General features: G+C 40.6%; 1 protein-coding gene across 1 annotated transcript; it reads left to right on the top strand.

Annotated features, from left to right (window-relative positions):
• The first annotated feature begins 8,712 nt into the window (after positions 1–8,712).
• On the top strand, positions 8,713–15,521 carry LOC139120044 (putative fibroblast growth factor 1). Its single transcript, XM_070684066.1, has 3 exons — positions 8,713–9,100; positions 14,360–14,463; positions 14,916–15,521. The coding sequence occupies exons 1-3, from the start codon at positions 8,872–8,874 to the stop codon at positions 15,162–15,164; spliced, it is 582 nt and encodes a 193-aa protein (XP_070540167.1). The 5' UTR covers positions 8,713–8,871; the 3' UTR covers positions 15,165–15,521.
• The last annotated feature ends 1,454 nt before the right edge of the window (positions 15,522–16,975 follow it).

Here is a 16,975-nt window from a genome sequence, read left to right as displayed (position 1 = left end):
TTCTTTCGATTTCGAATTTTTCGGACGTGTGTTTGGGCACGTAATGGATAACACTAACTATGCATGAGATACCCAACATCGCTGGTATTAATAACAAATGTGGAACACAGATGCCATATCTCTATCATCCCCGGGACAGTTGGACCGTCCCCCGCCCCGGCCCCGGACAAGCTATCGCGAAACTATCTTACCTTCGTGGAGGGTTCTGCGGCTGGCATTTCATGCATTGTGCAAGACATCTCTTTCTTATAAAAGCCACAATATGTTTCTCCTATCTTAGATTAAAGCGCACACTACATAAATTGTCATGCACGGGGTGAGTTTGATAGGCTTCTGTTGAAGTCGTAGCTGTGACTTTTGATGCACATTTGAATATTTAAGGTAGTATGCGCCTCGATAGTAAAAGACTGAAACTTTTGCTCCAACTTTTCTCAAGGAATATTTCAACCATTCTCTTTCAAAATCAAGAATAAAATTTGGGGTCACCGTGCAAATCTGGTACTAGAGAAAGAAATTACCCAAAATTTACCGTTATTTAATATTCAAAATGATCGGCTTCCCTGTGTTAACTCTATGAAGAAAAATAAAATTGTCGATTTTCGAAAAACTAAGACGGTGAAAAGTTTTCTTACCCCAAGAGCTTTAAAATGAATCCCCACAAGTGGTAGATCAGAAAAGAGTTGTAAAAGTTAGAGAACCTGAATGTGTATCCCTAATTTATAATATATAGTTTTTTTCCCTTCTCCCCCAATCATATAGAATTGCCAGCGTTTCACTTGTCAAGACGCTGTATGTGCGTTATTGCCGACATTTGAATTTTATCCCCGACTAGAATGCATTCGTCAACAAAACGTTAACATTGCATAATTGTGTTTGCAACGCTAATTCATCGTACTTCAACACGCTTTTTATAGTTAGAAGAATAAGAAAACACGTTCGTTTTGCACAACAAAAATAATGTAAATATTATGAAAAATTACGACCATTGTCCTTCCGATTGTTATTGTTTATTGCCATGTCTTCCTCAAAGCACTCTCGTTACCGCCACGTGGTCTTTGTCGATGAGGAGAACCTCCTCGGAAAATCCGATATCTTACCGGATTAATTCCGGTTGACATCGAGGTTGTTCATTATCGAGTACGGATGCTAAGTGGTTTTTAAACACGGCTGAGCTGATAAATCAAATAATTGTGGTGTGGTCCTCCTTTGATGCTGAAACTAAGAGAAGTAATATCTCGATAAGTTACAAACATGTGCTTAAAGAGCGTTCCGGCCAGGCGTTGTTGATCCCTTCGCTGGGGGGGTTTCTGAAGTGTGACCTATGGCCTTGCTGTGTGTTTGTCCGGCGCTCTCAACAACAGTTTGCAGCATTTCGAGATATCCATGCAATCGACTGGGTGTTGATTGATTATGATGGTGCTCGAGCGTGGACCGTTCAAGTGTTTACCAGTAAAAGCCGCTACGCGAGTTGTGGAATTAAAGTTGAAATGTGCACCCCCCGTTTTTTTCTAAGCCCTGATGCATCAACGGCGCAATTTGGTTTATCGCTCGGCACACTCTCGATCAAAACTGGAAGAAAATCAGAAGGGTTTTGGTGGACAAGCTTTCTCAGTAAACTCTATGTTCGTCATAATAAAATACATCGTCATGGAAGGTGTTGTAAGGGTGGACAATGCGCCAACTAGCCATTTGATTGCCTCCACGATGATTGCAAGAGTTCACTTACCCACCCTGTAACTGTCATTTGTAAGGCATGACCGTAAAAAAACATTATCTGAGGCGTCCTATCTATCTATCTATCTATCTATCTATCTATCTATCTATCTATCTATCTATCTATCTATCTATCTATCTATCTATCTATCTATCTATCTATCTATCCAACCATCCATCCATCCATCCGTCCATCACCCACCAACCACCACCCACCAATCCATCCATCCATCCTCCATCCATCCATCTATCCATCTATCCATCTATCCATCCACCCACCCAGCCACCAACCCACCACCCATCCATCCATCCATCCATCCATCCATCACCCACCAACCCACCCACCCACCAATCCATCCATCCATCCATCCATCCATCCATCCACCCAGCCACCAACCCACCCACCCACCAATCCATCCATCCATCCATCCATCCATCCATCCATCCATCCATCTATCCATCTATCCATCCACCCACCCACCCACCCATCCATCCATCCATCCATCCATCCATCCATCAATCAATCCATCCATCCATCCACCCATCCATCAACCCATCCATCCATCCATCCATCCATCCATCCATCAATCCATCCATCCATCCATCCATCCATCCATCCATCCATCCATCTATCCATCCATCTATCCATCTATCTGTCTATCTGTCTGTCTATCTATCTATCTATCTATCTATCTATCTATCTATCTATCTATCTATCTATCTATCTATCTATCTATCTATCTATCTATCTATCTATCTATCTATCTACATATATACGCACGCGCACAAAATGGGAACTAATGAAGATTATACACATATGAAGTGTTTGTAAACATTCTAAAAGTGCTTAACATCCAGGCAGTAATCAGCCTTGTTCCTGTAACTAAATACAACACAATATATTCAATAAGCATTACCTTCATTCTTGATAGGACTGTTGACTAGATGTAACGATAAATATTACCGTTACGACTGAAACCAGAACACTTTCGGTCAATCAGCACTATTTTGGTAACAAGCAGACTGACAATATTCATCACTTCCATACATAAGCTATAACAACAAGTAAATTTTTGATATGAATGGCATCTCACAAGTTAAGTAAACCACGGTGGAGAGAGGGACAAACAACGGAACCAATGACATGTGACAGTCTTGAATTTTGCATTGAGATTGTCTGATTCGCAGTACTCGGTATTGTTAGTTAAAGTTTTACCATTGGATAATTCTGTTTTGCCTGACAAATCATTTTTCGATTCAAATGGAAAAGAGGTCTCAGATGGTTGCATAAATATATACTGATTTTGTAATCGTAATGAGTGACTGACAGGAAAAAACTACAACAGCAGTAACCTGTTTGCTACTTCTGTACCGTAGTATAATCAAATGCGGGCAACAGCTCTTCTGACAATTTTTTGCGAAAAACATTGTGTAGTTGTCGTTCTCATGCCCAGGTCTGGGTTAATGTCCTCTGACGCAATCTGTTGTAAATGATGATAATGCACGACCAATGCAGAGTTGGAGTGATGTTCCATTATTGCATAATCATGATAGTCAATCGTTGAAATGGAGCTTAATTAGATAGCCGGAGAAAGGGTCTTTGAAAGAACTGTTTTTGTCCCATTTTGATGGTGTGGCATGTGTATGATTTGCGATTAGTAAACCTTGGAGGCCCTCTCATATTCTCTTGAATTTTCAAACCCCCTTCAAAACAATGATTTTGCCCCCCCCCCCCCCCCCCATTGTATCCTGCAGTCTATATTGTAGTGGTAACTTTATCACATTGTGTGGTGCATAGTCGAACAGGACTGCCAACTACCTATGTCGGTTTGATTTTATCCGTCGTAACTGCTGAATGTTTCTTTATAATTTTCACAACACATCTTGGAAATCAGTAATAGTTAATGGTCAGCCATTTGAATGAAACCAGTGTGCGGATTTCAAAGCATCGCGTTAACTTCTGCGTATGTAGCAATTTGTTAAGAAATGGAATCAAATACGGCAGCAAGTGGGCCAATATGTTATATACTAGTACATCATCCTGGCGCTCGAGTCAGCTCTACATGAACAGATTTCTTACATAGATTAGACTATGACTTGCACGCATACAGTATTTGTTCTCTTTTTTAAAAACCATGTCTGATGAGATTAAATAGAAAGCAAAGTTTCGAAATATTAAATATTCAACGGAAAACAAAGCCTTGTAAAGTTTTACTTAAATAGGTGCACACATTGAACAGGTGTACCATATCAAGGAACAAGTCTCTAGCTTTAAAGATACATTTCTGTACAAGTATCACCATATAAAGTTTATGATACATGTCCTGCAGCTTGAGGTAGTATGCGCCTCGAAGTTGAAAGACTTAAACTTTTGCTCAAACTTTCCTCAATGAAACTTTCAAACCATTCTTTTGCTAAATCGAGAATAAAAATCAGGGTCACCGCACAAAATTTGGTATTAGAGAAACAAATTACCCAAGATTTCTCGATAAAACAAAGACGTTTAAAAATTTGCTTTTACCAAGAGCCTTAAAATGAGTCCCCAGAAGTGGTAGACCAGAAAAGTATTGATAAAATTTAGGAACCCGAAGTCTGTCCCCGATCGCAAGACGCTTTCTACCTGAAGATATGTTTCGTCAAAGTTCGTCCAAAGCTAATGAACTGTAGTATAAATATTAACACTCATTTCTTGTTCGTCACATTTACGCAGTTCGGTGACAACAGCGACGGTATATTTGTCTATATCATCTTCTTTGTCATTTCTCGAGACCTACCGCCGGGCTAACAAAGAAACCTTTGTAGTCGAGAATAAGTGAAAGCGTAATTTGTTTGGATAGAAAACAGTGGTCTTTGTCAGCTTTTTTTAGACGGTAGGAGTTGCTCGATATATTTGTTTTTCATTTGAGTTATGTAAATGTTACCATATCTTCGTTTTACTTCAGTCTGGCGTGTGCGCACCCGATATTGTTGGAGTGTACGAGTGCCAGCAACCGCTGTCAAAATGTCATATAGCCCAACAAATGAGAGTAAATGTATCTAGGGCCAAATGAGCTTAACTTGTTTCGATGCACTCTTGAACTCCCCTGCGATGCTTCGACGAAGTACTCTACCTTACTTCTATATCTACTTTAATTATGTTATTGTATGCTACATCTGATGCATGATACAAGTATTAAGGTAGTATGCACCTCGAAAGTGAAAGACTTAAACTTTTGCTCAAACTTTCCTCAACCAAACAATTAGCCATTCATTCACCAATCAACGGTCAATGTGCAGAGTTTTGCGCAAGAGAAACAATTACCCGACGTTTACCGATTTTTGAAATTCAAAATGGCCTCTATTCCTCTGTAGACTCTAAGATGAAGAAAAATGAAATTTTTAATTTTCGGAAATTTCAAGACTGTGAAAGTACTTCTTACTCCAAGAGCTTTAAAAGGTGTCCCACAAGATCAGAAAAAAATGTAAAATTTTGAAACCAACAAGACCAGAAAAAATGTAAAATTTTGATAGTCCGATATCTATCCCCGAGGCGCGTTCTACCTTAAACAATCGACTAATTTCCCTCAAATGAACGATGCACATATCTGTCCCAAAATCTGTACATGGTTCACTTTCAACGGAGGCTGGTAATTGTGGATTTTCAATGATTATCGTACATGTGATTTACAATCGGCGAACACGGGAAAAAAATCAACGTCCAGTTGTATAATTGAAACATGTGACATTTATTTCAGGTTAGCGTCACAGTAACAGAAATTATCGCGATATCACGTTCTCTACAAAGGCACGATTCTTCATGGCATGACAGGGCAGTACTTCGGGGCCCCCTTGAGAAATCAGTCGAAAAGTGCACAATTACATTGGAACTTTTCGGTCCGTGCTCGGAAATTGTACATTGACGTTTAAACCAAGTGCGGTTTCATGATATTCTCTCTGCCTTCTGCAGAAATGTGCGCAAATTGGTGTAGTCACGAATAGCGCTGGAATAAATTAGAGTAACCGCCCCCGGGCCTAGGTATGATTCAACCACTGTTAACAATGAGAAGTGTTAGTCATCCAGGTGCCCTGCAAACGTACTGGCAGACAGCGACGTACCTCTAGGGTTCATTTACTGACGTCAGCCCAGAAAATTACTCATGTGCCTATCGATCTGCTGCCCAGCTAATTGGTATAAACTGTGTCAATACTGGTTTCCGCTACGTCTTTGCCGCGGTAAACACCAGAGCACAAAAACCGTTGAACTTGCACAATTGACCACTTTACTTCTGCATATACGACCACCGTCCCTCCACCCACCGGTCGATGTTTTGGGATGGTGATACAGCGTCACGTTTCCCTTCCCTTGTTCCAGACCATTACTGTGCAAGGAACCAAGTCATGCACATGGAATAGGGCGAAAGCAAACCACTTTACAATTCGTTTTAGAGTAAGAAAACTTTAGTCCATCGAAATGTGTTCATTGGCAGGTCAGTATCAGCTATAGCATGAAAATATTCAACCACAGACATTGAAGGAGCCAAGTTTAAAGTCAATATCACACTTCCATGGGCGTTAAAACAAGGCATTTTAATAAGAGAGGTGCCTAGGACTGATGACTTTAGTGCAGGGAACCTCGTTTTCGACTCTCATTTGGCTAACTTTGTATGATTGCTAAGGACATGCCTTCTTTCAATATTTTCACTTTATCTTTGGATAAGCATTATTACTCCACTAGCCTCCAACAGCAAAATTGAACAAGTGTTGTTTTGGACCTCCCAAGGTCTCCGATTCATAAGACACAGAAAATCGAAGAGGGAGCCCAACTGTGAGTGAAGGTGTCCCTGTTAAGGACGCATTGACGAGTTGTTGCAAACTGGCCTTCAGATGACCTGCTACCATAGCAATAGACATACAACTCTTCTCAGTGGGGGCCAATTTACACGACGCAGTCGTCTGGGACTCAGATTTGTACTTTTTCTCCGGATGTACTAAATCACCGCGTCACTGACAGCACAACGTCTGCCACGCAAAGCTGTGAAGAACGCTGGGGACGATAAGCTGGAGTATTAAGAGCCAGTCCCCTATGCACACAGAGTGCAACCTTTCATTGACTGGGCCCAGAAGTTTCGTGAAAAGTTCACGACGAGTAAAGTGAACTTTAGAAACTGTTATAAAGTTCAAATTTCTCCCACAAATGGGAAGACGCGAATAAAAAGACGTCATTATCTCACAACTTTCTTTGTTCTTTATCGTTAACGTATCTTGACAGATTCTAAAATGCCCTGCGTGTGGTACTATGTTTGCAAAGCGGAAAATGTATCACAGGCGACTTATGGTCCACTTAGCAGTGCCACGGTCGCAACTTTAGTTTTATTTCCAAGCTAAACTTTCCCCCTCCTTATTAAAAAAAAATCAAAAAAAGTCCAACGCCTGACATTGGGTATACACCGAGTTATTAAGCAAGTCATCGCAAGACCTGAGTACGTCGTAGGCTAGTTGTAGACGTGAACTGCTCTGGTTAGCAATCGGTAAATTTTTAGGTGAAAATTTTCCCGACGTCTTGCAAGTGTTGAAGGATTTCTGACCTTTGATGTGTCATGTTATATCCAAGTGTCCCACAGTGCCAATTGTCCTCTGAAGCGCTTGAAGTGGGGGCATTCGATGGAGGTCATTTTCCGAGACAGCAAACTTAACCTTCCACGGCACTTTACGCCAAAGAGCCACTCGAGTGGTACCTCGTACCTCTTTCAACATCCCTTTCACTTGCGATGCAAATAAGCCAGCTCTGTTATCATCAGTGGTTTTGGACTCGGAGGGACAATCTTTACAAGCAAAGCGATCAGTTCAGTAAGCCATAGCAGAAGGCTCAGTGGGACTTTCGGTTTCTAGCTAGTGGTCGGGCGCGTTGGTTGCCATGGCAACACCCTACACAATGCACTACCGCACTTTTGCATCTTCCACCCACAACGCCAATGCATAGAACGGACAATGAGATTTGTCGAAGTAGGATTGCAATGCTCAAAACATGAAAAACAGATAACTTTGTTGTCCCGCTGTGAATCACAAACACCTAGTCACGATGTCCGTGTCAACCACGTGGGCGAACAGAGAAAACAAACTATTGTATAAATAAACTGATGAGGGAAGCTACTGGAAGTGGCGCAAGCGCTCTCCTGAAAATATTTTCCCTTCAAAATCAGGAAAGTAGTGTACCGTAAGACAAAATGAACGAATGATTTCAAACGTGATTGCACTAAGAAAATACAAGTGACCAAAGTTATGTGACACCAGCCACTGTAGGAGTTAAAATCCCTATGTCCTAGTTGTTTTATTCCGAACAGAGTACTAGTATATTACTGGTTAAACTATTTGTACTGGTATGTTATAACAACCTTAGTATGACGGATTTTTGGGATTTTAGTTTGACAGATTGTACTAGTACAGGAGTAAATATCAGTTCATGTTTATCCAAACCAAGGAGCTAATTTTTGGATCAGTCCACATCGGTAGTGGTGACTTGACACATTAAAACTTCAACGCGTAGCAGTCGTAAAGTTGGAGAGCAGGGGCTGGGGATATTGTCTGAAGTACAAAGTTATGACCAAGGAATGTCAAATGTCAGAAATGAACATGGCCCTAATGTGGTATTTATTTACATGAAATGAACCACGAGTCTCTCTTCCCAGCCGACATGAATTGACGTAGAAAAGTCGCCGTTACATGTAAAGTTTGTGCGTTGGTAGAGGCTGGTCCTAAGAGCGCTAATCACGCTTCCAGCGGTCGATTTTTTTTTCACTCTTTATTCGCGTGAAAGTGTTTACAATAACGGTATTAGGATATGCAAATAAACTCGGTGTAATTGGTACCTAATGTACGCTATCTTATCAGGCCGAATGGCAAAATTGTCCGTAAAATGTGCACCATGAATTACATTTGCATACGTAATACGTACACTTACGGGACGATCATGTAGATTAAAGTATAATGTTGGCCAATGGGGTTCCAACGCTTTACTTTCACTCGCTATATAAAGATTTCGGAATCGAAAAGTAGAAGCAGATTTTGCGGTTACTGGGTACTCAGCGCCAAAGTGAGTGCAGGTATAGGAAGAGCTTAGTAACACTTTCGAGACAGAAGTAAAACAAACTGTTGAGTCCGGGTTCTCTTTCGGCAAAAACGATGAATTTTCAAATCTTCGTAGTGTCATTCGTCTTCTCGACCTTCTTCTATCGGCTGAGCTCTGCCTTCGTGATTCCGCAAGGAGCCCCGGCTGCCAACGAAACAAACGTAGTCGAAAATCATCACCACGATGAGACGTCATACAATTGGTTGCACTGCAAAAACGGTTACAACCTTCAGATCCTGCCCAATGGTACGGTCAAAGGTGTGCGAGGAAAAGATGAGTACGGTAAGTTCGAACTCTCAATATGTACGGCAAAGAGTCCGTTCGCCAGAATCCATTTTATCTTCTCTCGAGACGATAATGAATTACGTTCTTACTCCTTCTTATGTTTAAAATCACTTTACTTTTTAGTATCGTTTAAAACAGAGAAATGATTCTTCGTCTAAGAGATGTTCACACATGTCTAAGGATGGACTGTAGTCGAATAAGAACAATTGATTTGGGAAGCAAAGCCGCCTTTCGATAATGTGCCTTTTATATTATTGATGTAAACCGGACATATGCATCTATCTTGATAAGTCTGAAACATATATTAAGGAAAATCTACCCCAAGCGCACTTGAAACGTTCAACTTTGTGGATAATGTTAATGATGTGCGTCCTTTTTAAGTTCTACAAAATTGATTAAGGTCATGCGAGGTGAGACTTGGTGAATCTACGTTGACTTACGCATAATATATATTTCTGGACAATCTCCCGGAAAATTCCAAATTGCGCATTCGGACCATTTTTAGTTTTGTAAAACAAACTGGTGACGTTTAGCGAAGTCAAAACTGCTGCACTCGGTGTACATCCAATGACTGTCAAACATATTCCATCCTGGCTATGAACGTATAAAATTTATGATCGGGCCAGAAGGGGAGAGAAACCGTCCCACAGAGGGGGAAAAAAAATGAACTTTTCCAACTTCGTGTTTTTTGGCAGTGTCCCTCGACATTGCATCGACTGTCCAGTGCAAGTGAACACCGACTTCAATACCAGCTGCTTTCAAAGACAACAAGGCTAGTGTTCCAGCACAAAAAAAAACACTGTTTGTCTTCTCGCCATTTAATTTGCTTTGTTCTAGTCACAAGATAGACCAACCGCTCGAAGGTACAAACTTATTCGAGCCTTTGTGGTTATGACGACATCTCTTATCTGTTTTATCAATTCTACTATTCCCTTTGTGCGTTTCCGCGCTATGTTACAAAGAAACTAACCTATTTCAGGTCTACCTTTGTACGCCAAGTCCAAATGTAAATTTACCGGTCAACTCCAGTAAGGAAGGCAACTCAGAGAACAATGGGTAAAAAAACAATTGCCCAGGGAAAAAAATCGACTGTAAAGGGGGAGTAAGCATTGATTTCTGTAAATAGATCTAGAGGGCTTACTGATTTGTTTTTTTCCAATTTTTTACTAAGACACCGCTTTCAATGAACACTGCGTATACAGTCACCTTCAACAAATTCATCAAGGGAGATTATCCCAAATTAGCCACGTCTATTGTACGGCCGCTCATCCAATCAGGGACACTCATCGCAACAATAGTTGAAAATAATACACTTTCCCCTCGATACTGCTAGCTACCTCCAATCTGTCTTGCAACGTAATGTCTCCATCACGAAGCCAGTATTGTCATTGGGTATCATTTTCCCTTTTGGAAATGAAAGTTCACCCATTACCCAGGAGGTGACTCTGTGTACCAGGTCACTGTGCGACAGCCTTCACAGACGTCAATCTGACCGACTAACTTCATCATAAGAAGTCGCATACATTATGCAAATAAACCTCGATTGCGGTGCACTCTATCGTCTTAGCCTTTGCACAGAGAAAAGGGTCATTGCCTTTGAGTTTAAAGAACTTCAGCGGTGTCATCTGCGCAAGGAGCGTTTTCATTAATTTTCTGCCCCGTCATTGTCCATTCAGAACTTGTCGATTCGCTCACTTCCCTTCCTAATGTCCTCTTACTAATCATCAGTTTGAATTCATCCTTGCAACTTCCCTGCTGGCTTTTGTCACCCATTTCCTCCCACGGGCAATCTTCTATACCTGCCAGTTTTATGATAGCCTCTACCCTTGGGCCCCATCTCCTGGCAAGCCAATTTCTCCTCAAACATACGCGCAGAAATCGGCAGCCATACATCATGCCCCCTTGCTGTTGGCTTTCACTTCCTGGTCTTGACGTAGATAACTTTGATTTGGCTCAGAAAGATTTTCCATGTAAAGATTCGCATTTCCTCCAGAGAACTTTACAATTAAATGAGGATCATTGAAGGCATCTAAGTTTATTTCGCAATCGTGTTGTAAAAGTGACATGTAGAACAGGGTACCGAAACGCGACGACGAGGGACAGTGAAAGGTCCCACGTTTGATCGGAGTCCATTGTTGAGGTTTTCAAGCATTCAGGTTTTGAATACGAGCAACTTTAATGAATTATATACTCACATTTTCAACATAGATATAGAAATGTTACAAGAAGCAAAGGATGAATCGGGGAACAAAATCACTGAAAAAAAGCCTACATTGCAGCCACTGTCGCGGAGAAATGCGTTCTTCAAAAGACATTAAAAATATGTGGATAATGACAGTTGACGCTTTGCAAACACTTTACACTCTTCAAGGGAGTGAGAGTATGAACGAAATGCATGCAAACGCCTAACGCCTGGATTATTAGTACCGCGTTCAGCCTCCGAAACGGTAACGGAACGTTATGACAAACTCTTTCAATACAGTTAATAGGATCTTCTGTGCTATTGAAGGACATTTGTTCAAAACTTCGGTGTAGGCGTTAATGTACAAAAACTGAGTTGAATTATCCCCTTAGCCAAACAGAAGTTTCCCCGGGGACTTCTGCTGTTGTATTGAGAACGAGCATTGCCTGGAAAAATAGTCCATTTAGAGTTGATAAATAGCTTCGTAATCACTTTGTCAAAGCAGACAACAGTGTATTTTGAACAACGTTTGTTTGAGTACAGAGAGTAAATCAGAGATGGACGGTCGGTTTTTCATCGCTTTGACGTTGCTTAAGAGAGCATAGCTGCAAACGCCTTTCGGCCTGTCAATATACCATTCACCTCGTCTTTATCGGAGTTTGTCTATTTTTTGTTTTTTCTGTAAGTTCTGGCCAATCCTGAGAATCGATTCATGTCCGCAAACGTCTTCTTGCTGTAATAGAATGTTACAAGCTCGCTAATTGGCGATGGTCCAAAGGAACCATGCGCAGCTCGATGCTGGTTCGAACGTTGATGTTTGAGTGCTGCGAAATATAAATTACTTTTTTGACAGTCGTGCTACATACTTTGTATTCCTTGCTTGTATGGGACCTTGCCTTGGCCCTATAAATCACACCTGAATTCGGTGCCAACAATCTTTAAGGCTGGTATTTAAATTCAAGTCGAAGGCAAAAATTGTCGCCGATAGATTTTCTGAGATATGAACTGAGAACGCTCCCGTTTTTCAGTATATATTTTAACTTTTACACAAGTTTGCAAAGTAATTGAGATTGTTATAATCAAGTAAATCAAATTAGTAATTAGCTGAAGTAAAAAAGCTAAATGACTTTAAATAATGTTATATCGTATTGTCTTAAATGTGCATGGCACGTTTCGTCATCTCTGATCAAGTCAATCCAAATGTAAAACCCCATTTTGGAAAGTTCGTTAAATCTGCAAATTAGGTTGAATTAAAAAATGCTAAAAGACTTCTTTTAATATTACAGTATCTCGAATGTACATTGCAAAATTTGTCAACTTGCTCAAATCATCTCAGATATATATCCCCAGTTAGGAAAGTTCGTTAAATATGTAAATTAGTAATTGGCCGAAGAAAACATGCTAAATCACTTCATAGTATTTTCTTTGCACATGGCAAGTTTCGTCGACAACTTTGGTCGAGTTACTCCTATATATATATCCCTAATCATGAAGGTTCATCAAAAAGGCAAATTAGCTCTTTAATATATTTCTCGGCCGATATATCGTAGTGTGATCAACATTTGTTGCAAATCTCATCAAAGTTTGTGCCGCCATTCTCAGTGTATATCCATGTTTTCTAAAATCATTAATTATGCAAATAAGCATAAAATATGCAAAGAAAAACTAGCAAAAAAATAATCACTTCTTGCTTTTCTCTGACAGAATCTATGCATGTCTGATCCGACTAGCCGTTCTTAAGATATCGCGCCAACAGACAGAAAGGCAGACAGGCAGACAGACATCGCTGCAACATTAGCTTACGTGTTCTCGTGTTCACGTGTGTGAACACGTGAGCTAACAATGCTCGCCTGCCCTTTCCCGTCCGCTGATACGACAGCAAGGTTGTCCATAGTCCCTCGAATCGATTTCTTGGCTGTTCCTAGTCTCTCACATCGTCGTGAACTTTCCTGTCGTATTAAAGAGGTGGACAGTCTCTGACCCGTATTCTTTCGAGTGTTTCCATGGACGTGTCCGCCCCCTAGTATTTTCACAAAAACGTATTTATAAAGAGATGACATAACCATTAGGGGAGCTGAGCTGCAGCTAACACAGGATATTTTGCTCAAAATCACGTTTTTGCAAATATTCACTCAATTTTAATTAATGTGTTGACCCAAGATGAAAATATTGGTTGGGTTCACCTTTTATCTTGTCAAGCAGTCGCAAGTTGCATGATAAAGAAGAGTTAATTTATACAAATGTATGCAAATCCCTCGATTTCCTGGCTTCTCTTTTCTCCCAATGTCAAGATTTCCAAAGAATTTAACTTCACTCTGGCTGGGTCAAATTTAAACTGAAATTTCACATTATGTTCTGTAAATACTATATGACAAAATCAGTATTTTGCTTGGCTATGAAGTTCTTACATTTTGAATAAGAGGCATTTTAATTCTGCTAATCATGTTTTAAATCACTTTTTTGGTGTCAGACTTTCACCCCGTGCCATTTTAGAATGAGGATAGATAATGCAACATAAATAGTCGTTTTTTTCTGCACATACTTTTGTTTCAAGTTCAGATAATAGTATCAAGTTTTTGACTTAAATTAATTTTTATCATTATTACCAAAATTGATTTTTATCATTAATACTAAAATTGAAGTTTCTTACCCCAAATATTCGCGATCTTTATCATTCGAGTAAACTACTGCTACCATACCAAACTTTCGATTCTTTGCTTTTTGAAATTATAAAGTATGAGGGGGTTTCCTTATCATCTTAGATGACAAATGCTCCTTCGAAAAAAACTGTTGGCAACGTGCAGCTCCATCTTAACTGAAACCAGATCCACTCTTTCCAAAAGAAGGATGACCGGTGATCGAATTGAACCGGTGATTATTATATTCTATAGTGAGTCGTTGATCAATCAATGGTGTAACTGTTCTGATGTCCGTTGAGTGTGCTATATTTGCGTCAATGAAAACGGAATCGGAGCAAAACCGACCTTAAAACTCACCGATCGGTTTGCCATAAAGCTCCGATATACGGCAGCGCCTAACTGGTTTTGTTTGTATTCTTTCTATGTTTTTTTCAGCTGTGATTGATATCAGTAATGCTGGTGTTGGCTTGGTCAGTCTACGGGGAGTTGCAAGCGAATTGTATGTATCTATGACAAGAAGGGGCACTGTTCACGCCGAGGTAGGTCGACCTGATACTACATCCATACAGCCAACTTTTCTTCGTTTCTTTCTGTATCAACTGTTCGTCTAATAGCCCGTTTTAGCTTTTATCGAGTCATGACAATCATAATTTGATTGAATTTGAACAACGAATGGCGTTCTGAGGGCACATCTACATACACCAGGCTATTAAAGGAAGTTAAGAATGCAATCTTTCTTAACTCATTATTGAGGCGATGAAACTGGCGGCCTTGCAACAACCCTTACGTTGAGATTTCATTCAAGCGATCTTGTCAACGTCAACTATTTGGTCTTTCGTTCGATTGTTAGTTCATTCTTTATGGTGTTCAGCCAAGTTAAATTGACACTCGTACCTGTTCGCAACATACATGTAGTTGCACGCACAACACTTCGAGCAACGTGTCATTGAAGTTTACTGAGTTCTCGCCCTTCTCATCTCTTGTCCACCAGGCCGTGATACTGAATACTTCACACTTCTATGAAGAGATTGGAGATGATAACTACCATACTTACTGGTCCTCCGTCGACCCTTCAGATGAAAAAAAGATGTTTCTCGCCGTTAACAGTTTTTGGATACGTCCGAAAAAGCAAAACCGCACCAAGCAGATGACGCATTTCGTGCGGACGCCGCTGACCTCCGATGACAGGAGGATATACATTTCGAGATTGGCATCGCGCCCTCAACCGGCGGATTCCTAGCAGAATGCCGGCAGCACTTGTGGTCGATCGATGAGGACATTGTGTGTACAACATTCACCTGATATACATTCATGTGTATATACATTTCTGTAAAAAAGCTCTTTGTGACTTTTACCCTGACGTTATTCCAATTCTATTTGTGTCAAGGAACATTCCATTTGCTTGTATATGTTTACGCTTTGAGGACATCCCTTGTTTACAAACTCTGGACATTTTCATGAAAATTCTACATCGACATTTTCATGTTGTAGGGTTTCAATGGAAGATTATCATACCGCGATTATCATGTGGTAATTAGCAACCCAGTATTGCTAACCCTAAACTTTAGTTATATTAAATAATTCTTTTTAAAAAATACATCTCGATGTTCGGTGGTCATTTGAAAACGGACTGGAACAAGAGACTGTGATATTTCACTTCAGTGTTGAGCGCTGTTTTATTTATCTATATCATATATATATATATATATATATATATATATATATATATATATATATATGAAGAGATAATTTCTTTAACAATCTGTCATTTCTGACGTCGTCTCTTCGTTAAGTCAGTTTCTTCGAATGTTAGGGCAGTTAACACATTTACGACACACTTTACATAGTACTTCATGCGTGCCTGGCCGCGGAGAACGTAAAGAAACACTCGAGTGTGCGTGATGTCTGCACAGTTTTGCTGCTGCAGAATTTAATTACTTTGATCATTGAGGGCGCTGTAACCTGAACTCAGTCACTCACACTGCGCAAGTGTTATCCTGTTACTCGTTTGATTCCAAAACTGAACGTTGTAATGATATCAGTAAGCTTGGGGTACCTTGTCCCCTCAGGAATCTTTTTTCGAAGGTCAAGCAACTGCAGAATATAAACAGGATCTTGCATTACCTTCGATACTGAGCACGACTGCAGCTATTTTTGGTTGGAGTAAATTCATTGGGATTATTTTTTATCACGCAAGGTAGTAAAGGCAAAAGAAAACCGATGATGCTGCCATTGTGTCGCTTTCGGACCCAGTGTCTCTTGGGATGGTTTTGACTATTCTCTACTCGTAGTAGATGTCCTTGGAACGTCAGCAGGTGATTTCGCCTTTCCGTTATCTGTGGGTTAATTTCACAACCGAGAAGAAAGCATTTAGATAGTGACGTCACCGCCGTTTGCGTAGCCATAGTTACGCTATTCGTGCTCACGCTCTAGCTATCCTTGTCGGTACTGAAAAGCGTGCGATTATCAGAAACAAGGCGTAATGACATGCAGCCGCTTAGGTTTTCATTAACTTTTATTGCATTTTAGCCTGAATCCATCCCGTAAGGCGGAGTGTGTGGCGTGCGCGGCAAATCCTATGTTGCTGGTGGTAATCTGGTCACCTGTGAGGGCGAGCTCATCGGCCGCGTCAGTTGTTCTGTCGACTTAAACTCCATCACCTTCTCACTTTTCGGTTCACCTAAGACAACTGAGATGTCAACTCGAAGTTTCTGTACACAGTAATTATCTTGCCGTCATTGATTATTGCCCCAGACGCGGTCGGACACGACTGTATCCGAACAAAAGCCAGCCCCAGAATGTCATCAACAGAGCTATTACGAGTACAAACACAACAGACTGTATCGCGACACAATTGGATAATCTGGTTCATGTTCCCATGGACGTTGCTAGCAAATGGAATCGAATTCACAGACGATTCATATTCAAAAATAAGGGAGCCCGTGTCAGCGGCGGTAACGATGCCTCCGTCCAGACGACGAGCGCGGGGGCACGCGCGCGCGCGCGTGTGTGTATGAGAGAGAGAGAGAGAGAGAGAGAGAGAGAGAGAGA

This window comes from Ptychodera flava, chromosome 20, assembly GCF_041260155.1.
Source record: "Ptychodera flava strain L36383 chromosome 20, AS_Pfla_20210202, whole genome shotgun sequence".
In the NCBI taxonomy this organism is placed as follows: domain Eukaryota; kingdom Metazoa; phylum Hemichordata; class Enteropneusta; family Ptychoderidae; genus Ptychodera; species Ptychodera flava.
Note: the sequence above shows the minus strand (reverse complement) of the source record. Positions and strands in the feature narration are given on the sequence as shown.